This window comes from Belonocnema kinseyi, chromosome 4 (assembly GCF_010883055.1).
Source record: "Belonocnema kinseyi isolate 2016_QV_RU_SX_M_011 chromosome 4, B_treatae_v1, whole genome shotgun sequence".
NCBI classification, from domain to species: Eukaryota; Metazoa; Arthropoda; class Insecta; order Hymenoptera; family Cynipidae; genus Belonocnema; species Belonocnema kinseyi.
In genome coordinates this window covers 143,740,955-143,765,996 of record NC_046660.1, presented here as the reverse complement: position 1 = coordinate 143,765,996, position 25,042 = coordinate 143,740,955, and the positions used below count along the sequence as shown (strand labels likewise).

Sequence of the window (25,042 nt, the reverse complement as noted above, 5' to 3'; positions counted from 1 at the left end):
ACCTAAACGTACTTTATTGTGCTCTAATACATGTCCCAAAGTTTCAGCTCGATATTTTATTTACAAAAAAAGTTCTTAGGTTCAAAAAAACATTCAGTGAACAGAAAAAGTGAGGTTGGTAATATAGGTATTAAGCTGTGTCACATGCCCTTAAAATATCCATTCCGAAATTGAAATAAGAATACGATCATAAATAACAAGCAGAGGCTATCTCAATAGAGTAGTAGATTTTTTTTAATTTCATAGTTAGCAGCCTAAAACATAATAATTCGGAATCTACGGGTTTCGATGTCTTCCGATATCTAACTTTTTTTTAATGCTTAAAATTGGAATTAATAGAACGTTTCTCGTACTATTATTGAAAATATTAATTCAAAATTCTCAATAGAAAATTTGTATTTTATATTTTCAAGTATTTACCGACTTAATATCGGCTATTTTATGGACTTGTTCGGCGGGTGAAGATTGCAGGGGCAAAGTAGTTAGTGGGCGCGATCTTCGAGTTGAGTGGCATGGGGGGTCGGGCAATTTTCGCCGGGAGCGCCGTCTACAATTAGTTCCTCAATTCCGAAACTTCTGCTAGGGCAGTGTTCAGGTGTTCGTATAAAGCATTATTTTCTTAAGTTCAGGTACGTGACTAATATTTACGCACACAAATGAACATCTCTGTCCAAATAATGAACTAGAAAAAACCTGCAGAAAATACGCCGTACCTGCAGTGCGACTCAGGGGCTGTGTCCAACCCAACTCATTTTTAACATGTAGAGATCAGAAGTTTTTGTCGCCTTGTTGCGCACTGAAACTATACGAACCTATCAGGCTGTATACTGAAAAAATAGATCCAACATTTTTTTTAAACATGCATTTTAATGCGATCCAACGACCACGCTGAATATGATATTCGTATTAAAGACGAATTAAAAAATATGCAATAGGAGTATTCTGCGAATTTATTTACTTTAATACAAATTTGACATTCACTCACAGTGTATACTTGGTTAGAAACAGGACATCAATTACTCACTTGCTCTTATTTTATTACAAAGAAATGTTCTTTCTCACACTCGTAGCATACGTGAAATATTCCATTTTATGTTCATCACAACATTAATTTATCGAGAAATTCTACACTTGATGCTATTACAGAGTGGTATGAATTAAAGCGTGTGGGGCATAGTATAGGCTTTAGAAATTATTAAGATTACATCATGATGATACAAGTCACAGTACATCAAATTGAGTTTGGTTGTTTTAAAACTTTACTAAAAACCCAAATTGCTACTTTTTCTACTTTAGTTAAAATTGTAAATATTCTCATCAAAATGTTTAAAAAATCTAAGCGACCATACAAAATACGTGATACATTTTTCAGGCACTTCAGGACCCCCCCCCCCCTCTCTCACACACACCCTGCGTGATACTTTTTCATTGGCCTTAACATGGAGAATGATACTAGGGTACACTTCGCTCCACCCTAAACGCGTCACGTATTTTGTGAATGACCTCGAAGTGAGTGCTCGCCCACAAACAGTCTGCTGATTGCGGAACTCGAGAAAAACCGAACTAGTGTTACATCGTTGGGCATTTACGAGAACAGTTTTCACCTGATCGACTATTAGTGAGAGTTTAATACACTTTCCAAATGATTCAAATAGCATGTTTGAAGTTTTTTTTTAAATACAATTTGTCGTGTTATTTCGAGAAAAATGTCTCAATGGATTTATTTCCCGTGAACAATGTTTCTCCCACGTGATTATGTCAACCATATGAAGTCTTTTTTAAAAAAATGGGCTGGGAGTTTATTGACAAAAAGAGTTATCTACGATATATAAAAACCTAGAAGTCTTCAAAGACTTAAAAAGTTCATAAGTCTTAAAGAAAAATTCTTGATGTCTTGCTCAGTTCTCTTCTTCTTCTTCCTCTTCTTCCTGTTCGTCCTCTTCCTCGCCAGTACTCTCAGGCTTTTCTTCCACTTTCTTTGCCCTGCCACGCCCACGTCCAGAAGACGGTGCTGTTCCTTTCGCAGCTCCTACCTACAAATGATTAACAATAACATAAATTAGCCATTGCGAGTATTAATAGGCCAACCAATAAAATTAACTAGAAGCAACTATCTATATGCATACCTTTTTCTTGTGAGAACCCTTTGGTCGACCTCGACCTCTCTTAGCAGGTGCAGAAGGAGCATCATCTTCGTTGTCGGATTTTGAACGTGCAGTGTTGTTTTTATTTTCTGCTGCAGGTCGTCCTCTCTTTTTTGCTTCCTTTGCTACACCCTTGTCTGCTTTTGCTGGTCGGCCTCGCTTCTTTTTCTGATCATCTACTACTGCAGAGTTGTCGTCCGACATTTTGTTGTATCTTCTTCACTGCTTTTAAAACTGAAGAAAAAATATAAAGGGAGTTTCAACAATTGCATTTTTCAATAATAAAGAACATGGTAATAAAACAAAATAGAAACATTTTAAATATTACAAGAACCTCGAGTTATTAAATCCGTTCTACCAATCACACACGAAAAGCGAAGTTTGACTTTAATGGTCTTATTAAGTATGCGAGAGATGGCTAACTATGAACTAACGGCTCGATACAGAAGCATTACATTACGTAAAGAGAACGAGAATGCAGCAAGACTGTGACGTCGCAAAATTTTTGCAATTTACAAACTCTAATTAATAAATTTTTGTTGACGCTTAGGAGATTCGACTTTAAAGGTCAGAAATCGCGGCTGCGGTACGGAAACTACATGACTAGGGCTAGCTTAAAATTGATAATTTTAAGGAGTTATTCTGTTCGTTTCTTTTATTTTTACTGTAACGATCCGGACACGTAGACATCTGTCGACTTCCGAGACTATGGCACCCCATTCGAGACTTAAAACGGCAAGATTCTATCGACACACATTTCAAGCTGTTTGAATTCTCTCACCTTTTCGTCTACCATCGCCGGCCAGGCTCAAAGGAGCTGTGAATCCTTATCTAACAGGATCATGTTAGGATGCCCAACAGTTTGAAAGTGATGTTGCAAGTCACAGAAAATCTGCAACGACTCATCCATCTACCTAGCATAGAACCTTTTTGAAAATTTCAGGATGAGAAATTTCTTCGTCATTTTCCAACATGAATAGGGAATCTTAATGCGCAATGCCCTTTGCATGTCGGATGATAACAATTGATACTGAACCAAATCCTGCTCTGATCAGCCAGGGTGATTTCAGGCTCCAGGAAGCGATCAAATGAGTGGATTGGAGAGTAAGGACGAAGAAATAATAACTTTACTTAGTCAAACGGCCCTGGAATGTAAACCCAGCACACTCTCAACGTATCGGCCTTATCGCCAATAGCAACGCTGGAAAAAATGAGAAGAGAAATGCCGAGACCGAGTCCTGGACCGTCGTCGATTCGTTCGCTTTCTCTGTTAACCACAGTCGAGAAAAGTCTACGTATTTTATCTCGTGTTCCTCAAAGTAAAGTTTTGTGTAGTACCAAGTATTGACGACGCTTCAAATCACTCTCCACTCTCTTGAAAGATCCTCTACGACCATTTGTGAATTTCAACAGTAAGGTGGGCTCTTCATTACAAAATAAAGGGAAACCATGCTTGACATGTGGTTACGATTATTACAATTCTAGACTTTATTACTTTTGTGAACATGTTGTAACACGTGGTCGAGGCGAAGGCTCCTTAAGGCCTTTTATCGGAATGTCTTATCGCGTCCAAGTTTTGAGCCGGCACATTCTGTGCATTTACACCGCAGTTTTATAATATATAAAAGCTAAAGATCGTATTTTTTTAGAATTTTTCCAAATACATAATCGGCTTAAGACGATCTGGGGGTTACGCAGCCTGCTTAATCCCTCGGCGACTCTTTTCTATTGTTCAGTGCTGGACTCGGTCTCGAAGCTGGACGGCTCTCAATCGGCGGCTTTTGCATTATGTTACAGGGGACATTTAAATTGAATTTAGTGTATGAACTCTGTTGCGCCCCATGATGGAGGTCGAGTCGAAGGAGCGTTGCGGTGTTAAAATGTTTGGGCAACTGCAATGCACACTAACGTACGTTAGATAAAGAAATTTGTATACTATTTATACTAAATATATTTATACAAAATTAAACCAGTCGAAACGCGAGTTTCTTTTTTATGATTTACAGAAGTTTTTAACCATTTGCATACTTTTCTTTATAGTTTGTAATTTTTTTTATAATTTGTCTTTTTTGGTAAAAAATTATTTTTTTTTTTGTTGAAAATTCATTTATTTGGTTGAAAATTACTTTTTTTTAAAAGTAAAAATCAATTTTTTATGCCAAAAATTTAAATAAATTTTTTGTCGAAACTGTCTAGTATTAAGGAATTTTCCGCAGCACCATTGTTATAAACAATTCTTGTGGAAAAATATATAAAATTTAAGCTTTTTTCTAATTATAATTTCTTTTAATCGTCAGAATAGCTTCAGTTATTCCTTAAGATAATAAGTATTTAATAATATTAATAAAAATAAATAAATGGAATAATTACCAAATTATTTGTATTCCTCGAGTTCCCAAATATTCATTTAAGGCCATGTAATGAGTATAACAGCTGATCAAGTCAGTCCTAAGATCAATATTTTTTCACCCATATTGAAAAATAAAAGTTTAAATAACGCGGAATTTTTTTCGGGAAATGTTAATAAATATTAAAGGATCGTTTGTGGCCTTGCAAAGAGTTGGAGGACGAAAAAAGTTTATTTATGCAAATAATGATTATCGACGGATACATTTAGGTTTTGCGGTAGAAGTTTAAATTTAACTTTCTCTGACGGTAAGGGATCGTCCACAAATTACGTAAGACGTTTTTTTTTTGTTTATATCGTTGTGTCCTTCTCAACTTCACAGCAATTTTATGCTCGTCTTTATTCAAACAAAAGAAAAGCGTCTTACGTAATTTGTGGACGATCCCTAATCATGCAATCTGTTTCTCCCACAGGCCCCTAGAAGTTCGAAGTTGTCAACTCGCTGCGCTAGTGCTGCTTTGACACAGCTGACACCAGACTGATACGTATGTAAGACCAAATATGTTTATTTGCATTTCAAGTGCAAACATTAGCTTTTGCATTATTTGTGCATAATGTTCGTGAACGATTTTTGTTGTTTTGCCCCACTTTGAACAATATAAACCTCAAAACTAGCCCATTGACAACATTGCAAATTGCTTGCAGTAAAAAAATTTTCACTATTCTAATTATGTAAGACCAGAGACACATTCTTGCATGCCTTCTATTTATCGTGTCAAATTTTTAACACGATCTCATTCCGTGTGGACGTAAGTTGGGAAAAAAACTTCCACTGGTATTTTCTTCAAAAAAAATTTTTTCTCAAAATTTCCGACGGAACAAAGCAGAGACATGGACTTTATTACCTCCTCTTTCATTTCCCAAACTTTCAGAGCGATACCTCATTTCGTTTAGATGTAAGTTGGGAAAGAAAAATTGAAGACCAGGTTTGGTCACGTGACCCTCTCGTCACATGGCCTTAAGACAATATAAAGTTTACCTGATCAGTTATTAGATATGAGTATGTAGATGAGCTATGCAAGAAACGAGTGAAAAATATCCAACAGTGCGGCCTAAAAATTCGGAACAGAGTACTCGATTGCTAAATACAGGCCTTACAGTCCCTATACGATTAAATATCGGGGACCAAAGGGTACTTTTTTATCGATGAAAGGGTAAAAAAACCAGGATAAATTCATTACTTCAAAACAATTTAAGTTAAATTCAAAAGAGCTCGATTGATTTCCGTAAAATCGGCATTTAGAGGATTTTACGGGAAACGAGAAAAATTCGGTAAGTTCATTGAAAGTCAAGGTGAATTAAAAAAAAAATTAAATCAATTGCAAAGAATTTCAAAATATGAAAAAATGTCATTGAAATTCTATAAGTTTTAAATGAGTTTAGAGAAATTCAAAGGTATTTGATGAAATGCCTAAGAATTCAAGATGAATTTAAGAAAAACTTTTTAAAATTAAAAAAATCCATTAAATTAAGGTATTATACGGATGAATTCAGAAAAAGAGCTATCTATGCGAAGAACAATTGAAGACGCTCCAACTTCATGTCGATCAACTAAATGCGTGTGAGTGTCAACATATCGGACCTCTGTTCTTTCATACTTCCAGGGCTCTACTTCATAAACGAAATGGATAAAAATTCTGAAATTTTCACAGAATCTCTGTATTTCGTCCTTCTACCGTGTCTCAGTTTTTGAAAAAACTTGTCAGAACCGTTTAGGCGTTATGCTAAAATATGTTACATTTTCAGTGCCTTGGGATAGGCCTTACGTGCATAAGATGCGATTTTGGATTTTACTTATCTCAACTTATAAATGGTCAATCATTTTCTTACTCGACCAAACTTTAGATTACACTCTAATAAATTTAGTCCTAATTTTTAAAAAATAACGCTCTAATAAATCTAGTCCTAATTTTTAAAAAAATCGCCGAAAAAAACTTTATCCGTATAATACCTTAAGTCGAATTTAGTAAATTAAGAAGAATTAAAGCGAATTAAACAAATTCAAGGAAATTTCAAAGAATATAAAATGAAAAATTCAGTAAATTTAAAAGAATTCAAGTGAATTGAAAAAATCAAAAGAATTCAAAAAGGTTTAAAATAATTCAGGATAAATTCCAAAAATAATTTTACATCTCTTCGGATCTTTGAAAAACCAAACAAAATAGCTCACGTCTCGTGAATATATTCTTTGAAATATACTAAAATATTATAAAACTTGTACATTTCCTGAAATCCTGGAAAATATATTAAAATATATTGAGAGCTTTAAATTCCCTTAAAATCATAAAAATATTCTAAAATATTTCAAATTAAAAGCTCTTAAAAATGCCTTAGATTTCAGAAGTTTTACAAATACCCTAAAATCTTGAAAAATGCAAAAGTGAAAGAAAAGTAACTAATGTGAACTTTTCACCTAGAAAAGTGACTCGAGAAAAAAGTGACTAACAGTGACTCTGTAGCAGCCCTGATTATTTTTTGCAGTTGATTCTTACAGAAATGAATATAGGGACCTGAACTGAATATAGGGTACAATAGAGGATATAGGGATCGGTCTTCGAGGCCTGTAAATATCTTAAATAAAAAAAAAGAACTTTTACCAGTCATTGATTGTGTCATCAATTGCAGAAAATAATATTTTGATTACTGTTCACGAGGAAGAAATTGTTAAGCAAAATTAGTTTTTTTACAAAGTACTAAATATTCTGCAAAAATAACTTATTTTATAATAATACGCTCTAAATTGTTAATAAAAGTCAGACCTATGTGCACAAAATACTTGAAAACACTCGAATTATGGATTAAGGATTGTGTAGTTGGAACAACTTCTGAAAAATACCGTCTTTATCCTGAATTTGTTAGAAAACTGTGGCTTAAATCCATAGAATGTCAATAGTCACATTATTACTGCAAATGCTAACCGATTTTCATGAATCTTTTTTTCAATTTCTGAACATTATATAAATTAATTAATTCTGTTAATTGAAATTTGATTAATCCATTTATTCCGTATCAGTCATCACCCTGTGAAATCTGCTGACTGGAGTTGGACGAGGGTGAGCAGGCTCGCTGCGGACATGCATGTACATCTATCATTGAGTGTCACTACTATTGTTCTGTATTTTGATTATTGAACCAAATATAAACACTTTACTAAAAAATCAGCTCTGCTTTATTCGAGATATGGTTATTTAGATAAGGTATGCGAAAAATTAGACAAAAATATTCAACCGTGCGACCTCAAAATTCATATTGCCATTCTGATAAAGGGCCTTAACTAGGCCTTTTATCTAAAGAATATTGTATATTCTGGTTATGTGTAATTTTAATCTATTTTATTTGTGAAATGACTTTTCCCCCTTGTGAATTTTTATTTGCAAATATTGAAATGAGCTCCCAGTTGAGTATTAATTTTTTTTTTACATTTGAAATTTAACCTCTGATACGTATCCCTGTATGGACATTCCATCGAGCCCTAGTTCTAAATTATTATGGAGTGAGCATCTTTTTTGTGAGTTAACCTAAACAATATGGATTCCCAATCATTATTACCGAAATACCATGGATTGAGTCCCCTTCAAGTGGCACTAAGAATTTCCTCCTTACCTTGACCCCTTTTTAGTGAATTTTTATAAGGACTTTGAACATCGAGAATTGTTGACTTGCAAACATGTGCTTTTTTAATTTGAAAGATGTCTAAATTTACGTATCCTGGCTAAATTGTGTGATTTCTAGGTATGTGCTAATTTAATTTAGGATTCGTGTAATTTCATATAATTTTCTTAAATTGAGTAATTTCCCGATGTGCCAATCTAATTAGAAACTCGTTTGATTTGAGGATAAAATTTCCCGAAATGTAGGGAATTACTTTGAGAGTTGTTTCTTTTAAATAATTTTACTAAATCGTTTCTTTGAGATACTTTTCAACACTTTTCTAACTAAATTTAAGAAGTGTCCGATTATTTATACTGACAATTGTTAGAAATATTTTAGTGACTTATTGCTAAGTGGACTTAAACGATTTTGGGATTAGAGTTTTCCAAGCTAAGATTGGGCCTAAAACTGTTGGTAGTGAAGTAAAAATTCTAAAATTAATCGATTCACATGAGCTGAGGTATAAAAATTTGTGGGTTGCCATCCAAAACAAGAAAAGAAAAAAATTTGCAAAGAAATAATATCTTCTCTTCTCGAATTTACAATTACAATTTTTAAAATTAAAAAAATGCCCTACTTAGAATATTCAACTTTTTTAACGACCCGAATTGAGGTGACGGATGAAAGAACTCGACAAGCGCTCGAAATCGCGTTTAAGTATTGTTCACCCGAGAAAATCTATCGATAAAATAAAAGTGGCCGAAACGTAACACAAAATATACTTTCGTCTTCAGCTTGAACCGACCGACAAATTTTTCTGATGAACTTTTTCATTCGACAATTATTACTCCAGATAAACAATAAAAACTTAAAAAATTTCCGATCAAAAATCTATATTTTGTAAAACACAACTCGCTATTATTCAGCCGTTTTTTTGATAAAAAATGCTTGAAATTTGTATGGTGTATTCTCAATATATAAGCAATGTCTATAAACAACGCACTTTGTTTAAAAAGCGAATGTTTGATTTCATTTAGTAGCAAATTGATTCCGAACGAAAACCACGTTTTGCCAACTTCGACCAGTAAGATAGTCATCGAAAGAATGTTAGTTGGAATAACTTTGTGTAAGAAAGTTGTTCACTAGATTTTGAGAAAGTTTTCCTGATAATTTGGAGAAAATTGGTCGAAAATTGTGGAAATTGCAGCGAGTTTGAGTCAAAACACGCTGCCGCGACAGTGCTCCGCTTATCGGCCTTTGTTTCTCAGCCATAAAGCAGCAGCGGCAAAGAACAAAACGCTCCAGCAGCAGTGTTTTGACTTCAACTCACTGCCATTTCTATAATTTTTGACCAATTTTCTTCGAATTTTTAGAAAAACTTTCGAAAAGTCTAGTGAAAAGTTATTTCAACTAACATTTTTTCGATGACTGGTCAAAGTTGGCGAAACGTGGTTTTCGTTCGGAATCAATTTGTAACACATATATTCGCTTTTTAAACAAATTGCGTTGTTTATAGCCATTTTTTATATACTGAGAATACACCATACACATTTCAAGCATTTTTATCAACAAACGGCCGAATAATCGCGAGTTGTGTTTTACAAAACATCGATTTTTGATCGGAAATTTTTTAAGTTTTTATTGTTTATCTTGAGTAATAATTGTCGAATGAAAAAGTTTCATGAGAAAAATTATATCGGCCCGGTCAAGCTGAAGACGAAAGTATATTTTGTTTTAGATTTTCGCGAGTGGACAATACTTCTACGCGGTTTCGAGCGCTTGTCGAATTATTGCACCAGTTACCTCAACTCTGCTCATAGCAGCTGCTGGAGAGCAATTTATTCTTGCATTATACAAAAATAAACCTTCTAAAACAAGTTTAAACAAATGCAGATCCTTATGCTTCAAACAAATCTGTGACTTCTTCCAGTCAGGCTGCATTTTTATCTGGGCTTCCTCAAACTATCGCAGCTGCTTGACAATACTCTTATCGAGTCTATTATCAAATTTGAACATGGCAAGGGAAATGTTTAGAATCAGAACTGTGGGGTTGCTACTGTGCTGTCGATTAGGCCTCCTGGGTAGTCCAAATTAAAAACGCACCACAAACTCTACCTCATAGTTGGTGTGGGAAATGAGTCTGAGATGGAGCAAGTCGGAGTGCAAGAGAAGGAGCGTACAGGCTTTAAAACTCATAACTCACAACCTTCTCAGAGGACGGATTACTCGGGAATTGTGAGCCGCACAGAAAAAATACATATAACCCTCCTTGTTCAGAATTTTATATAATATTCTTTTGTACTGAGCTATTTTGGGCGTGAGATGCACCCTTTTCAAAAAAATCGCTGAAAACAAATTTTCGGGCGTTGCTCTTTAAAATTAAGGTGTTTCCACCCACAGGATATAGGGAAACTCTTGATATTTGATTCTGGTACGAAACGGAACCACGTACAATTTCGCCACATTCAAACTACGTCTAAACGGATTGTAATTGAATGTGGAGAGTATTTTCTCTTGTTTGAAACTGGCGCGCTTTGTACAGGCAAAAATGAACTGAATCCCATGCATTTGGTCCCTTGTTTTTCCCTCAGCAATCTATGAAGTGAAGTTATCTGGCGATTGAAGTGAAAATACCTAATACAGTGAGCAAATGGCAAGAGCTGCAAGCGGAGGGCTCGACTCTCTTTCCAAGTTACTTATCAGGGGTCAGTATTTTTCGAATGAACCAAATTTAAGTAACAAAATTTGTAATTTAACATCTTCAAAATCTTGAAGATGTTGAATTTTCCACATTTACAGTGTAAAGTTGTACAAATGTTTCGCGTCGAACCAAAAAATCATTATTGTAATAAACAAAAAAACATTATTATTCCGAAATTAATGAACAAAAATTAAACCTACCACTTTGAAACTATTGGGAAGAAATTTGAATTCAATTTAAACAAGAAATCTTATAGTAAATAACTAAGTTCAGACATGGATATAATATTTCTGATCAAAATAAATTGATATTTACTGCTCTTTTTCATTAACATTGCTCTAATAACTTTGAGATACCCAATAACTCGCGTGTCAGATGGCGCTGCTATCAACTTAAAAGAGATACCCTACAGGCGAATCACCGAATCTACCTGCATCAACCTTTCTTTCGTCTAATTCCCTGAATCCAAGGCGCCTCTTAGCCGCCCCCATGAACTCACAGCTTAATGTCCAAAGTAACCAGAGCATTGAGACGAATTTAATTTTAGATCAATAACTATACATTTACTTGAAATCAGAAAAATGCTATATCTACTGGCCAATGTATTGTAAAAATAATGGAATTGTGGAGAAGTGAGGAACCTTGTTAAAATACATGAAATTGCTTTTAGTGCTTTATCAATAATGCATTCATAGAAAATCCCATTTAATAAGACTATTAATTTTTAAACACAAGAATGAAGAATTTTTAACAAAATAGATCTAGCCATAAAGCAAAAGTGATGAATTAAAAAAAAAAGAATATTTAATCAAATATTTTTCTTTTTTTTTTTTAATATGAATTTTCAACTAACATGAATCTTCAAATTTAAATCAATAACCCTACATTTACTTGAAATCAGGAAAATCGGGTATCTATTGGTCATTGTATTATAAAAATAAAGAGTAAAGAATTGAAGAATTTATTAAAAATACACAATAATTACTACTACCATGGCCACCAAATTTTGCGGGTCTACCCCTCCCCGTAATTTTTTATTACTCTAATAAGCGTATATTTTGCATAATTTATTCAAGGGAAATTTTAAAAGAGCCTTAGAAATTTTTCTTAATTATTATTAGTTTAAAGATTCACACTGTAAAAAAGTAGCAGGCCCCACGCGATCCCAGGCGCCCTGAACTTCTTTAATTTCACAATACCCAGTAGATATAGAATTTTTCTGATTTCAAGTAAATGTATATTTATTGCTCTAAAACTAAATTCGTCTAAATGCTCTGGTCACTTTGAGCATTAAGCTGTGAGCTCATGGAGGCGGCTAAATAAGAGCCGCCTTGGACGAAAGAAAGGTCGACACAGGTAAAAATTTGGTTATTTCTAACTTTAGGCCTAATGCCAGATTCGACTAAATGCCTACGAAACAAACACACACGTAGTGCACCGAAGGGGGCTTACTCTGAAAAGTGAGATTTTTCAGAGCGAGCGGCCGAAGTCGACCCGATAGATAGTGGTTCTTCACGGAATCACGAGCTCTCGAGCAAAAGCCCGATTTCTCGGGTACCTAACAACTCAACTATTAGCAATACATAACGCTCTGATTTTTTTCGATAGTTTCTTTAATATGAGCAGCTCAAAAACTATCGATAGGTGTAAAAACCTAGGTTTTACGTATTGTTAATTTTTATAAATTTCTAGTTTTCATACAAGTAATTACCAATGGATAATTTGAATATTTCCTACAACTTTTTAAACAATACTTAATTGTTTAATTAAATGTAAATTATTTAAAAAATTATTTATTACCAAAAAATGTATAAAATAATCGTGTTTTCTGATTGAAATGTAATAGATGGTAATTGCTTGGAGCATTACATCTTGTCTAAAACATTATATAATCATTTAAACAATTAACTAATGTTTACTTACAAACTTTCGAAAAATTCAGCCAGCGATGTTCAATTTTTTCTCAAATTGGCATCCTAAACTACTTTTTGTTGCAGATTTACATAATTTTGTAATTAATTTCTTACACAATAATATATTTTTACATAATTTTCTCGATAAATTAAAAAAATTAAATAAAATAGAACAAATCCAATTATCGTTTTAACCGTACAATGTATAAAAAATTGTATTAGCAATTCTTTGTTTCAACAAATATAATTTGCTTAAGGCCATGTGATGAGTATAACAGCTGATCAGGTTAGCCCTAAGATCAATATTTTTTCACCCATATTGAAAAATAAAAGTTTAAATAACGCGGAATTTTTTTCGGGAAATGTTAATAAATATTAAAGGATCGTTTGTGGCCTTGCAGAGTTGGAGGAAGAAAAAATTTTATTTATGCAAATAATGATTATCGACGGATACATTTAGGTTTTACAGCAGAAGTTCGACTTTTAACTTTCTCTGATGGTAATCATGCAATTTGTTTTACCCACAGACCCCTGAAAGTTCGAAGTTTTCTACTCGTTGCGCTAGTGCTGCTTTGACACAGCTGATACCAGACTGATACGTGTGTCAGACCAAATATGTTTATTTGCATTTCAAGTGCAAACATTAGTTTTTGCATTATTGCTGCATAATGTTCGTGAGCGATTTTTGTTGTTTTGTCCCACTTTAATAAATATAAACCTCAAAAACAGCCCATTGATAACATTGCAAATTGCTTGCATGGTTTGATGACAGCACGGTCGGTGTTTTTCCAAAAAAGTAATTAAAAATTTCTTTTCACTATTCTAATTATTTAGGACCAGGCACATTCGAGACACATTCGTGCATGTCTTCTGTTTATCGTGCCAAATTTTTAACACGATATCTCATTCCGTGTGGAAGTAAGTTGGGAAAGAAAACTTCCACTGGCACTTTCATAAAAAAAAATTTTCTCAAAATTTCCAGCGGAACAAAGCAGATACATGGACTTTATTACCTCCTCTTTCATTTCCCAAACTTTCAGAGCGATACCTCATTTCGTTTAGACGTAAGTTGGGAAAGAAAAATTGAAGACCATTTCATATTGAGCATTTAAGTATTAAACATTTAAAGTCCGATATTAATTTAATTACTTCATCCATTCTGATGCGTTCTCTTGAAGGGGAGATGTCGAGATTATAAATCAAGAGAAAAAGTTACGTGAATTCGCCGTGATGAAGTGCTGAATTTCGTTGTCCAATAATTGATTCATGCTCTTTGGTTCCAGACGTTTGATATTTTTGTAATCACCAATTTTTTCGCCAATTTCAAAATTGGCTTTTCGTATGCGTTTCATTATTTAAATGATAATAAATGAATTGTATTACTTGTACAAATTTAAGTAAAGTAATGTTCTTATTATTTTATTTATAAATTACCTCAAATATAGAGGTCCTTTAAGCTGGCAGGACCACCTTGCAAAAATGACCGAAAAACCTATAGGGAATTTAAGAGCTAATTTAATGCCCTATTGTCAAATTTAATGTTCTTCATTTAAACAAAAAAAACCTATGGTCATGCTAGCTTAACCTTAAGCTAGCAGAACCACACAGAGAAAAAAAATAACTTGGGCATAATTTCTTTTCACAATAATTTAAGGCTCATTTAATGAGCCTATTGCCCAATTTCATTCTCCTCATTTTTTAGCCTAAGGTTCTGTTAGTTAACTTTGGGCTGACAGGGCCCCACAAGTTTTTTTTTCAATGCGAAGCATTAAATTTAGCAATGGGGCATTAAATAAGCCCTAAATTATTATGCACAGAAATATTGCTCAGTCCTTTTTTTATCTGTGTGGTTCTGCCAGCTTAAAGTTAAGCTAGCAAGACCACAGGCTTTAAAAAAAAAATCGGAGCATCAAATTTGGCAATAGGGCATCAAATGAGCTCTAAATTATAGTGCAAAGAAGTATTGTCCAAGTCATTTTTTGGTAGTCCTGCTACTTTAACATTAAGATAGCAGAACCAGTTTTTAAGGGCATGTGATACTTCGTCGTGCGGTCAATCGGGTACAGTTTCTCCAGCATTTCTCCACAAAAATGAAAAATTTTAAAAACTGAATTCAGAGATGCTGGAAAATATCATAACGGACGTCCCCGGGCTTTTTTTGAGGGATACTAACAAAAAAAATTTATGGTGCTAAATTAAAATTTTATGCATGTGCATTAATTTGAGGTTATGTCATTTTTCAGCTCTGCCTTTCCGATAATTTGGAAATTATTTATGAAATAAACTTTTTTGATTGGCTACAACGAATGTTAGTCCCGGGACATAGTTAATATGTTTACTTGAAAGTCTAAAGTTTTCGGACAAAAATATTGTGTAGTTTGAAAGTAACGCTTGGGAGAATTGTAACACACACATAACCTCGAAATATAAACGCACGTTTTCAGCAAGATGAAATTTGTTTGGAATTAACCCACAAAAAAATTGTGCAGGGACATCCGTTAGCATGTTCGCTATCATTCCTCAGATTTTGAAAACAAAATATTTATTAATATAGGAAAAAAGCCGGGGGATTGTAACATTGATAAAATCTATACTAATTCCTAAGCGCCATGCAAATTAATCAAATTTTGCAAAATAAACTTTTTTTTTAATTAACCCACAAAAAAGTGTGCAGAAACGTCCGTTAGCGTGTTCGCTATCATTATCCAAACTTTTAAGAGAAAATATTTATTAGTCTAGAAAAAAAGATGGGGAACCAAAAACTGGCAAAATCTATTATTTTCTAAGTATTTAGCAGTAGGGCATTAAATGAGCCCTAAATGGTAGTGCAAAGGAATATTGTCCAAATCTTTTTTTCCATGTGTGGTCCTGCTAGTTTAACGGTAAGCTGGATGACCAACGGGTTTTTTGTTTAATATGAAGAGCATTAAATTAGCCCTAAATGAGTCCTAAATTATTCCCTTTAGGTTTTTAGTCCGTTTTTTCAATGTGGTCTTGCCAGCTTAACGCACCTCAAATATAGCACCTCGTCCACATAAATGTTGTTCAGAGAAAATTTTATACTCGAATCATAATTTGCATTGGTGAATGTACTTTTTTTATTATATAAATCACAGTAAAGGCTGTAAAAATATAAAGAATGCAATAATAACGGCACTTTTATTATTTAAATTTTATTATGACTTTTATGATTGATATAGTAGTGAGCCAAAAAAGAAGTAAAACACCGATAATCAATTTAAAGAACATTAAGAAAAATATATATTATATTATGTTTAATTCAGAACATACATTTTAAAATTTTTTTCTGGAAAAATAATGGTTTAAACTAATTATATTTCTTTAATTAATTAAAAAATGTTAATACATTTTTTATACACTATTCATTCAGAAAAAAATTGTAGGTCTTTTATTTTATTTCAATATTTTTTTGAAGTTAACAAAAAAATGCCTGGGCAAATTAAAATTCTTTTAACAAATTTAATAGAGATTTGTTCTATGTGAATAAATTGGGTAGACAGTAGAGCCCCCCCCCCCCCACTTACCGCTATTGTCCCATGCCATCCGTATACCATCGTGTACTGTACACAGCGCGCCAGTTTCCCCATACACGAAGAGACAAAGTGTGCAGCTAAGATCCCGGGACTTAGGTCGTCATTTGCGCACAACAGATGGATTAATAAAACCCCCAGCGATGGGCGGTGGCGTTACCAGCGTGAGCGGATGTTTAGGCTCCCGCTCGACTTGGGCCTCAGAAGCCCAAGTCGCTGTGGGATTATGACCTCAGTAATCTCAGTTTTGAGCATCGACTCAGTCGCGAACTCAGCTTTATACATAAGTTATTTAATTAATATGTTTATGATGGAGTGCATTTTTCAGTTTAAATGATCAATCTATTAAACGTTTTTACATTCTCATCATTCATGATTGAGAAAGTATTAGAATTGGGTACAATTTCGTTAAGAATCACTTCTAGATAGGACGCGCACCTTTTGTTTTATTCGTGAAAAATAACGTTGAAAAATAAAATTAAAAAAAATGTGTGGAAAACGACGAAAGTTACGAGAACAAAATTCAACATACCTGTTTACAAATGTCTGTCGGAAATCGAACGCGCAGCGCGAGTGTCACGATGAGAATGTGTACGTCAAAGCCTATAGAGCTTTGAGAAACTTTATTTTTATTATTATTATACCATTAAGCCATTTCCCTTTCGGGGTAGACGTGACTCACTCGGTAGGGGAAAGGAGTAGTGTGTGGAAGGGATAGAGATTTTTCAGATTGATCCAGAATTCTCGTGCTATTTAAGTAAATAACACGTTCGTTCCGCAACACTGCTCCGACCCAGGTTGCTGATCAATCTCTCTAGCAATCACCCCAAGCGAAGAACCTCACGAAGTCGTTATGTAAGGTTGCCCACTTGGGTCCATTAGTAGCCAAGAACTTTTGTTTCAGGCGTCATTCACTCTACTGACACTCTTTTTATTAACTATTTGCCGACATGCTTTCCTGTCCTGGCATACTTCTCTTAGCTTCTTCTATGTCCATGCATTTTTTCATGCAGGCTCTCGTGTTTCTGTGACTTCTTATGCTTCTTCTAACTAGGGTCTCATTCACACATTCTAACCATTCTTTCCGCGGTCTATCCTGAGCACGCTGCCATTTACTTTGCCTTGATACACTTGTTTCGTTAGTCGTTCATTTGGCATTCTCTAAACATGTCCGAACCATCGTAGCGCGCGACGAGAATGTGCCCGCGAGGCGGGCAGATTTTTTGATTGAAAATTGAAGTATTTTATTTCAAATATGATTGACGAATTGACTAATATTTTAGTTTTAGAAAGTAAAAACATAAATAGTATTTTATAAGTTCTGGTAATATATTTTCGTACAGTCAAAAGTATTCGTGTGTTTGCTTCAGCGAATTAATAAAGCTTACGAATATCCTACAATAATGACAAACATCGAAATTAAAATTTTTTCTACTTGTTTTCGTAAAAGCAAAACCGAAGAATAGTTTTTTTAAACATAGGAAAAAATTGTCTTCCGTGAAAACTTGAAAAATTGAGATAGTTGATTCGTGTAAATGATATATATTTCAGTAATTCATTAAAGCTGATTATACGTTTATTCACCAGAAGCACCACGCCGAAATCGCTACACGGCCTCTGGACTTGGGCTTCTTCAACCCAAGTTGCTTTGGAATAAGGTGTCAGTCACTTCCGCCCCTACGTAAGTATCAAGCATCTCGTAAACGGCAATTTCCATAGTTGAATGGAAAGTGAGCCCTAAGCAAGCCCATAATAATGTCGGAAAGAGAAATCGAAAATTAATATTTTGTCCCACTGCCTTTAGCGATCCTTTTTTATTTTTGAAGGTAGAACAGTAGTTCAAAGGTTTATCTCTAGCCGTGAATTCCAGCCATAGCAGAATTTAGGAATAACAATGTTTGAGCAGTGATCCCAGAAGGAGCTGCTGATATTATTCGAAGTTAACACATCTTAATGTTTTTTTTTAATGGGTTCAGGTGTAAATATATATTGGAACAGCAAGTGAACCCTAAGTATAAGCCCTATAAAAATATATTTTTAATAAACTTAAATCTTAATTTGAAAATAAAATTTGTAATTATTAATAAACAAATTGAGATTTTGTTAATTTAAATTGTGAGCATAAAACATTAAAATTGAATTAAATATTTGATTTATTATCATAGCAACAAAAACTAAACATTGATTATTTTATTTTGTAATTATCAATTTTACCGTGAAGATTCCAATTTTAGCGTGAAGTTTAAATATAATGAAGGGTCTCGATTTTAAGGGGATTTATTAGAGTTATAAAAAGGAATGTACGATTCTATCCACAATTTTGAATATTTTTTTCTGATTTCTTGCACACGTCATCTAAATATTACTCTCTCGACTTGGACGAAGTCGGTTTTATGATAAAAGGTTTATATTTTGTTTGATAATCACATTGGTGAGAACAATAGAAAAAATTTCAGTGACACTCAGTGTAGCCGTATGTCGATTCTCGCCGCACTCTCCACCAACGCTCTTAAAACTCACGAGACAGACTCCTTGGAGCGCATTTAATTGCTTGTAAATAATGACCCTTTTATTATTATGAGATGCAGACCATTTAAAGAACTAAATTCAGGAGGATAAGGCTCGATTCAATTGTAATTAGCAGAATTAGTTTGACATCATTTGAAGAGTTTGAGAACGATTCATGAAAATCGGTTAATATTTGCAGTAATAATGGAAACATTGAGCTATATACAAGTGTACCCTTTGCCAAAAACTTGACATCTACTCCCTCAATCTGAATATTGAGTATTCAATTAAAAAGTACTGATTAAGAAGTCTTATTAACTTCGAATCATAAGCCTTACTAAATGAATTATCAGTTTTCTAGTTAATATTGTGAGAAAATCTTACTAAAGCAGTTAGTAAACAACTTAGCTCGATAAAAATTATCATTTTAATTGTGTGCACTTGCATTTCAAATGATGAACATTGAGATAAGATGATGTTCGTATTTACTTCAAACAAAAAATGAGGTTAGATATGTGAGTGCTAAATACTTTATCCACATATAAACGGGCAAAATTATTACAATTTATGCTTTTTACACGTTGAACAGGATCCTTGAATTGCAGATTTTCACACCTGTGTGTTCGGTAAATATCACTTCGCGAGTTTCGAAGTTCGAATCGAAGTTTTGGGAAAATATTTAAATTAAAAAGAAACACCGAATTCTGGCAATAACTCCACCTACTTTTATTGCTACCTGCAATAAATATAAACTAGAAAGCCGTTTCATAAAAATGTCAAAACGTGCATTTGTCTATAAAATTAATTCGTATAATTAACATTTTGTCGCAAGTCAAAAAGTGACAGCAAAAAATCCGTAACAAGACACGTCTAGTTGATTCAACAAGAAAAAATAGGCTTATTAATGAAATGTGCATTTTTAAATTAAAATATTTTAAATAATCAGCCATTTTTGGAACAAGAAAAATATGACAATAAGCAATGTTGAACAAGATATTTTTAGTTGATTTCGCAACAAAAAAGTAAGCCTATTCATGAGAAAAATGGTCGAAAGTGTATTTGTTTACGAAAGTTGCTTACGATATTGCTAACAGCAGGTAATTTCAGCTAATTCTAATTGCACATTGATAACTGTCATATCTCATACAAAAACTACGAATTCCAAATAGCTGATCAGTGCGATTCACGAAAAATTACTTTGGCTCGTAAATTGCTTATAACATCAAAAACAATGATTTTCGTACTCTAACTCACTGCAGATTAGTTTGAGTTATTTATTGCATTGACTGATGGCCGACTTAAATGGAATAAGTTTTAAAATAGAAGATACATTTTCTATAACTTTACTTTTTACATTCTGTTCAAAATTATCACATTCTCATCCTAATGAGAAGGTAATTAGTTTTATGTGAAAAATGACTCGCGGATTCCATTTTATGTCGACGTTTTAAGACCCCATGAGCCAGAAAAAATAGTTTTTACGTCGTCTGTAAGCACGCAACCATTTGGAAGAATTATTTTATTTGGTTCCTCTTTGGCACAATTTATAAGGATATACAAAGTAAGACCGAGTTCTTTGGGCAGCTTTTTTCCAGAAATTTTTCAAAGTTAGAGCATTTTGAAAATGTTTGATACCACTTTTTTTTTAATATTTAAATTTGTTCGACAGCTATTTATAGTAGATGAAAATACATACATTCAAGGCCCTACAAATTTGTCTAAATAACTTTTCAACTTTGCAATACCTGAATTTTGTGCAAAACAAAGCACGATACGAAAAGAGATAGATTCATAAAAATTATGGACCTAAAAATGAAAAGCAAATTGTCTCAGAAATTACTTTTTTGTATAATTAGTAGTTTTTGTTTTATTTTTAAAAAACAACATTTAAAATAAAAAAATATATTTGAGTACATGTAATAATATATGTATATGCAATGATATACATTGATTAAAATGATACATGTTTCAGCGCAGCTGAGAATAAAGTTTAATGCAAAATAAGAAACAAACATTAAAGTGATCATGATAGATACAATTGGTGCTTTATTTTGCAAAATCTAAATATCTAATCCCAAGCACAGCTAAATAAAAAATGTATTATATTTTATATAAATGTGTTGAGCACAATGTAGAAAATTTGACATTTTGGGTCAAATCGAATGCGAAGCACGAGATATATGACGAGAATGTGTTCGCTAATGCCGAAAGAACCTGAACAGAAGAGTTCACAATCGAAAAGTGACAATTGTCGATTAGTTGATCTTTAACTTTGAAAGGTCGCTCTCAAACTTGCGAGCGAAGCGAACCACGCGACGAGAATGAGCCCGCGCGGCGGGCAGATTTTCTTTTTATTCAAAACATTCTAAACAAATTATTTTTCATCAAAATTCATCGACTTAATTATAAGTAATCTTCCAAACAATAAAATGAGTCATTCTTTATTAAGGTTGTATTAAAAATATTTATTGAACAGGGGTTTTGCATGATTTACAACAATAGAATTATTCAGTGACATTAGGAACCGTTCAAAAAATGCGTAACGCCTTTTTTCATCAATCAATTCTTTAAATGGATTTCAAATTATAGTTACCGTATTGACTACGTCAGTTGTTAGGAAATAAATCTGAAAAATCGTTTTCAAATTGCTGTCCAAAGTCGAATTTGAAAGCTCTTGAAACTTTGAATCAGTCTCATAAACACTGAAATAAAAACTTTATCCGTCGGTTATATTGATATAAATGTACAATGTTAGCTATATTATAAAATTTCCAAAGTTAGAACGGCACGAAATTGATGAAATTTGTAACTGAATTTCACGAATTTTTAAATAAAATTACAAAATTGTAAACGGGATGAAATAATGCACCAAAAAAGAAAAATTCTGAATGATGAATACCCCAATACAACTTATCATATTAGTTTAACTTAATCTAAAATAACGATAAACGTTTTTAATTGTGAAGATTTAGCTAATTAGTGTATTGGAACTGTCCTTGCTTCTTTATTTAAAGTGGAAGATAAACGGCACGTTTATGTAGTCTTAAATTTTCATAATTGCAAAAAAGCAACAAAAACTTGTCTGTAAGGTAGGAATCAGGTCATATGACTCATCTATAACACCCTTTTATTATTATTCTACTATTAAGCCAAATCCCTTTCGGGGTTAAGTAACTCCCAATTCGAGCCTCATTATACTATCGAAGATAAAGGAATTCATATGAAAACAAATCTTAAAGCCATGATGAGTGGGTCACGTGACCAGATTCCTACCTAACCCACCCTCTTTTATTTCCTAACACATTTTCACACGTAGCACCATATCGAATTTAAACTTTAGAATATATAAGAATCACTAAGAAAGGTGGCTCTGGTCCTAAATTTGTAGAATATAAAAAAATTTCATAAATAATATTTTTGCTTTTTTCATGTTTATTAAAATTTAGGACCAGGCCCGCCTTTCTTCTTGCTTTTAATTTATGATCCCAAATTTGCAATCCGATGTGGCTCTCCGTGTGAAAATAAGTTAGGAATCTATATTTGAATTTGTATTCTGGACAGTTGTTTAAAGCGCCTCATATAGAGGCACCGCAACTTTTTCCTGACTTGTGGCCAATCTAGTAAAACTAAGCCTCATTTTGGCCAATTTTTTGTATGAGGTTCAATAAGGTCTTTGGTGCACAGAAAGTAGGACGCTAATAAAATTTTAATCACTTTTACAGTTTTTAATAACAGGCGATACCATATAAGTAATTCAGTTTCCGCATATCAATAATACTAAATATTTTATCTAAAACTATGGACAACAAAAAACAACAACATAAAAACACGAGAAAAATAGTCTATTCTTAATCTGAATTAAAAAAAAAAACATTCTACAATGTAGAGCTCAAAAGTTTTCAAACTATTTTACACCAAAAATAGAATATTTTACCTCTATTTTCATGTTTCTGAACATCTCCTATGGTTCCAGTGAGAAGTATCAAGTAGTTTGGAAACAAACATGCAATAACTGAATTGCTCAAATGGTAAGCACGTCTATAATCAAAACAATTAGACAACCGCAAAACACATGTTAGGAAAATTGTTTTCACTTTTTTTTTGCAACAATAATAAATAGTAAATACATTTAGAAATTATTTTTTCACGTAAAACAACGTTTTTTAAATCTAACTTTTTTTTGTAAGCACTGCTATCGATTTTTCAAGTAACGCTCCCGTAACTTTATCCCAGATATGCTTGAAACTAATGAAATAAAAAATTATTCTAAAACGTACAACTTTTACAACATATTAATACTTGGTTCACTCTAAAAATCTGCTGACAAACCAGTAATTTCGCGTATTAAAGCACTGAATTAGAACATGTGGAGGCTTGACCGCTTTTCTCGAACACAATATTCTGAGATACTCTAGTCAAAATGGTTTTTGTAAAGTTTCCATGAAATAAACTTAATGTCATTAAAAGTCAAGTTCCGTTATTAGCCTTCTAAATTTAGTTTTTCACACTTAATCAAGGGTATTCTGACAAATAAAGAGGAATTCTATCAAAAATTCCGCGCCCGCCATTTTCAAAATCGAAGGGTAAATACTTATATCACTCAAGTTAGGGAGACGCCAAGCGTCGAAAATGCACGCCGAAAAATAACACAATTCAAACTTAGTTTTTTTTCTCTCCCAATAATAAACGGAACAGTTAAATTTTAGAACATTTGGGAATCTGAATCACAATCGAAAGCTTGCTCTAACAAAGCAAGACGCCATAATATCGACTAACTCCCATCCGAGGGAAATGCGTCGCGTCTAAATTTTCGCGAAGCTACGCTATCAAATATATCTGAAAGTATCGTGTCTTTTGTATCAAAAACGAAGCAGAAATTAAATAATGACATGGAAAAAAATTTTCGGGCGATTTTTGTATCTCAATAAATAGAAGATATGGAAAAAAACAATAATTAAAGAAAAAGAGATGTAGATCGACTCACCTCACGTTTGCTGGTGTGGAGACAAAGGCAGCTACCGGTCGAAACGGACGCTGAATACTCTGCTTGTGCTGGCGTTTGGCTTTAGTGTGACGATTCGCTCTGTCGCTTCGGCGCTAGGCGTCGCTGCTGGCATCCATTTCTTCCATCTCACTCCTCCCACAAATCACCCCTTCATTACTTCTCTATCTTTCCTTTAAACACACTACTTTATTTAATAAGTATTTTTAGTTCATAGAGAATTAACTCTAACATTTTTTATTTTGAACTAGTAAGTTCAGTCATTAATTTCACCTAATTTATGAGAATCAAAACAAATTACCAACTCAAACTATTCCCGCGCATACTGTTCTCTCCCCTTTTTCGACATAATGAAAAGTTCACTCTTGCCTGTACTACGCGTCATATCGATTCCCGCCAAAAAGTTGTCTGCTTTTTCAATTTCCGCTTCTGCATTATTCAATAATTTATAGCGATATCCCAGAATAGAGTAATATTCGAGAAAAATACACAATTATTTAAGTAACAAATTTGTAGGCCAAGAGGTATAATGCATTTTACCAAAAAATCAATAATAAACCCATGGTCATCAATTCCCATTGAATAATTTAAGTACAATTAGGTATTTTAGGTTGGGTGGGGGAAATCAAAGATGGCTACACGTCGAGGGACATGCCAGAAGTATATTTTGACATTACTTATTATGGTATATACCCGCCTGTTTACTGGTCGCCAGCCAGCAGATAACTTATTAGAGTAAAAGAGACAGAGAGCGGAAACTTAAAAGAAAAGTACTCTCTATCTCTTTTACTCTTATAATTTTTCTGCTGGTTGGCGGCCAGTTGACAGGAGTGTAAATATACCATTATTTTTCAAACACTTAATAAAAGAAATAAATATTAGTGTAAAGATTTTATTATTTACTTGAATAGCTTTTGAGGAATAAAAAATAATATCCAAATACGCTTACGTGGAAAAATCATTTCTTCTAAGTTGAAAAAAAGTTTAGTCTTATGCAACTAGTATTGTTGCGGGCCCTCGGCGTACAGACATCTTGCCACCTGCCGACACAACATAAAATACCCCATAATAATCATATTCATTAATTGTCTCCTTCCGGCTTGAGGTCTGTGCACGTACTTTTTATTTATTTTTGTATGCGAAACCTCAAACCCGAAGGAAAGCATCAGTGAATATGGGTGTATGTGAAAAAGACCGCAATATGCAACAAATTCTTGTTATAGCT

General features: G+C 33.3%; 1 protein-coding gene across 2 annotated transcripts; it reads right to left on the bottom strand.

The window, feature by feature from the left end:
• Positions 1 to 932: 932 nt before the first annotated feature.
• LOC117170641 (high mobility group protein B1-like) lies at positions 933 to 23,931 on the bottom strand. 2 transcript variants are annotated; one of them, XM_033357549.1, is made up of 3 exons: positions 23,800 to 23,931; positions 2,127 to 2,378; positions 933 to 2,033 (listed from the first exon to the last, which is right to left on the bottom strand). In XM_033357549.1, exons 2-3 carry the CDS (start codon positions 2,346 to 2,348, stop codon positions 1,899 to 1,901), a joined length of 357 nt encoding a protein of 118 aa, XP_033213440.1. In that variant the 5' UTR covers positions 2,349 to 2,378; positions 23,800 to 23,931; the 3' UTR covers positions 933 to 1,898. The 2 variants fall into 2 exon arrangements, with proteins under 2 accessions (XP_033213440.1, XP_033213441.1); XM_033357550.1 differs by lacking the exon at positions 23,800 to 23,931 and adding an exon at positions 21,409 to 21,433.
• Positions 23,932 to 25,042: the final 1,111 nt, after the last annotated feature.

Coding starts and splice junctions, on each gene's coding strand:
- LOC117170641 (XM_033357549.1), bottom strand. CDS start 2,348: ATGTCGGACGACAACTCTGCAGTAGTAGATGATCAGAAAAAGAAGCGA. Junction 2,034..2,126: donor AGGGTTCTCACAAGAAAAAG/GTATGCATATAG, acceptor AATCATTTGTAG/GTAGGAGCTGCGAAAGGAAC.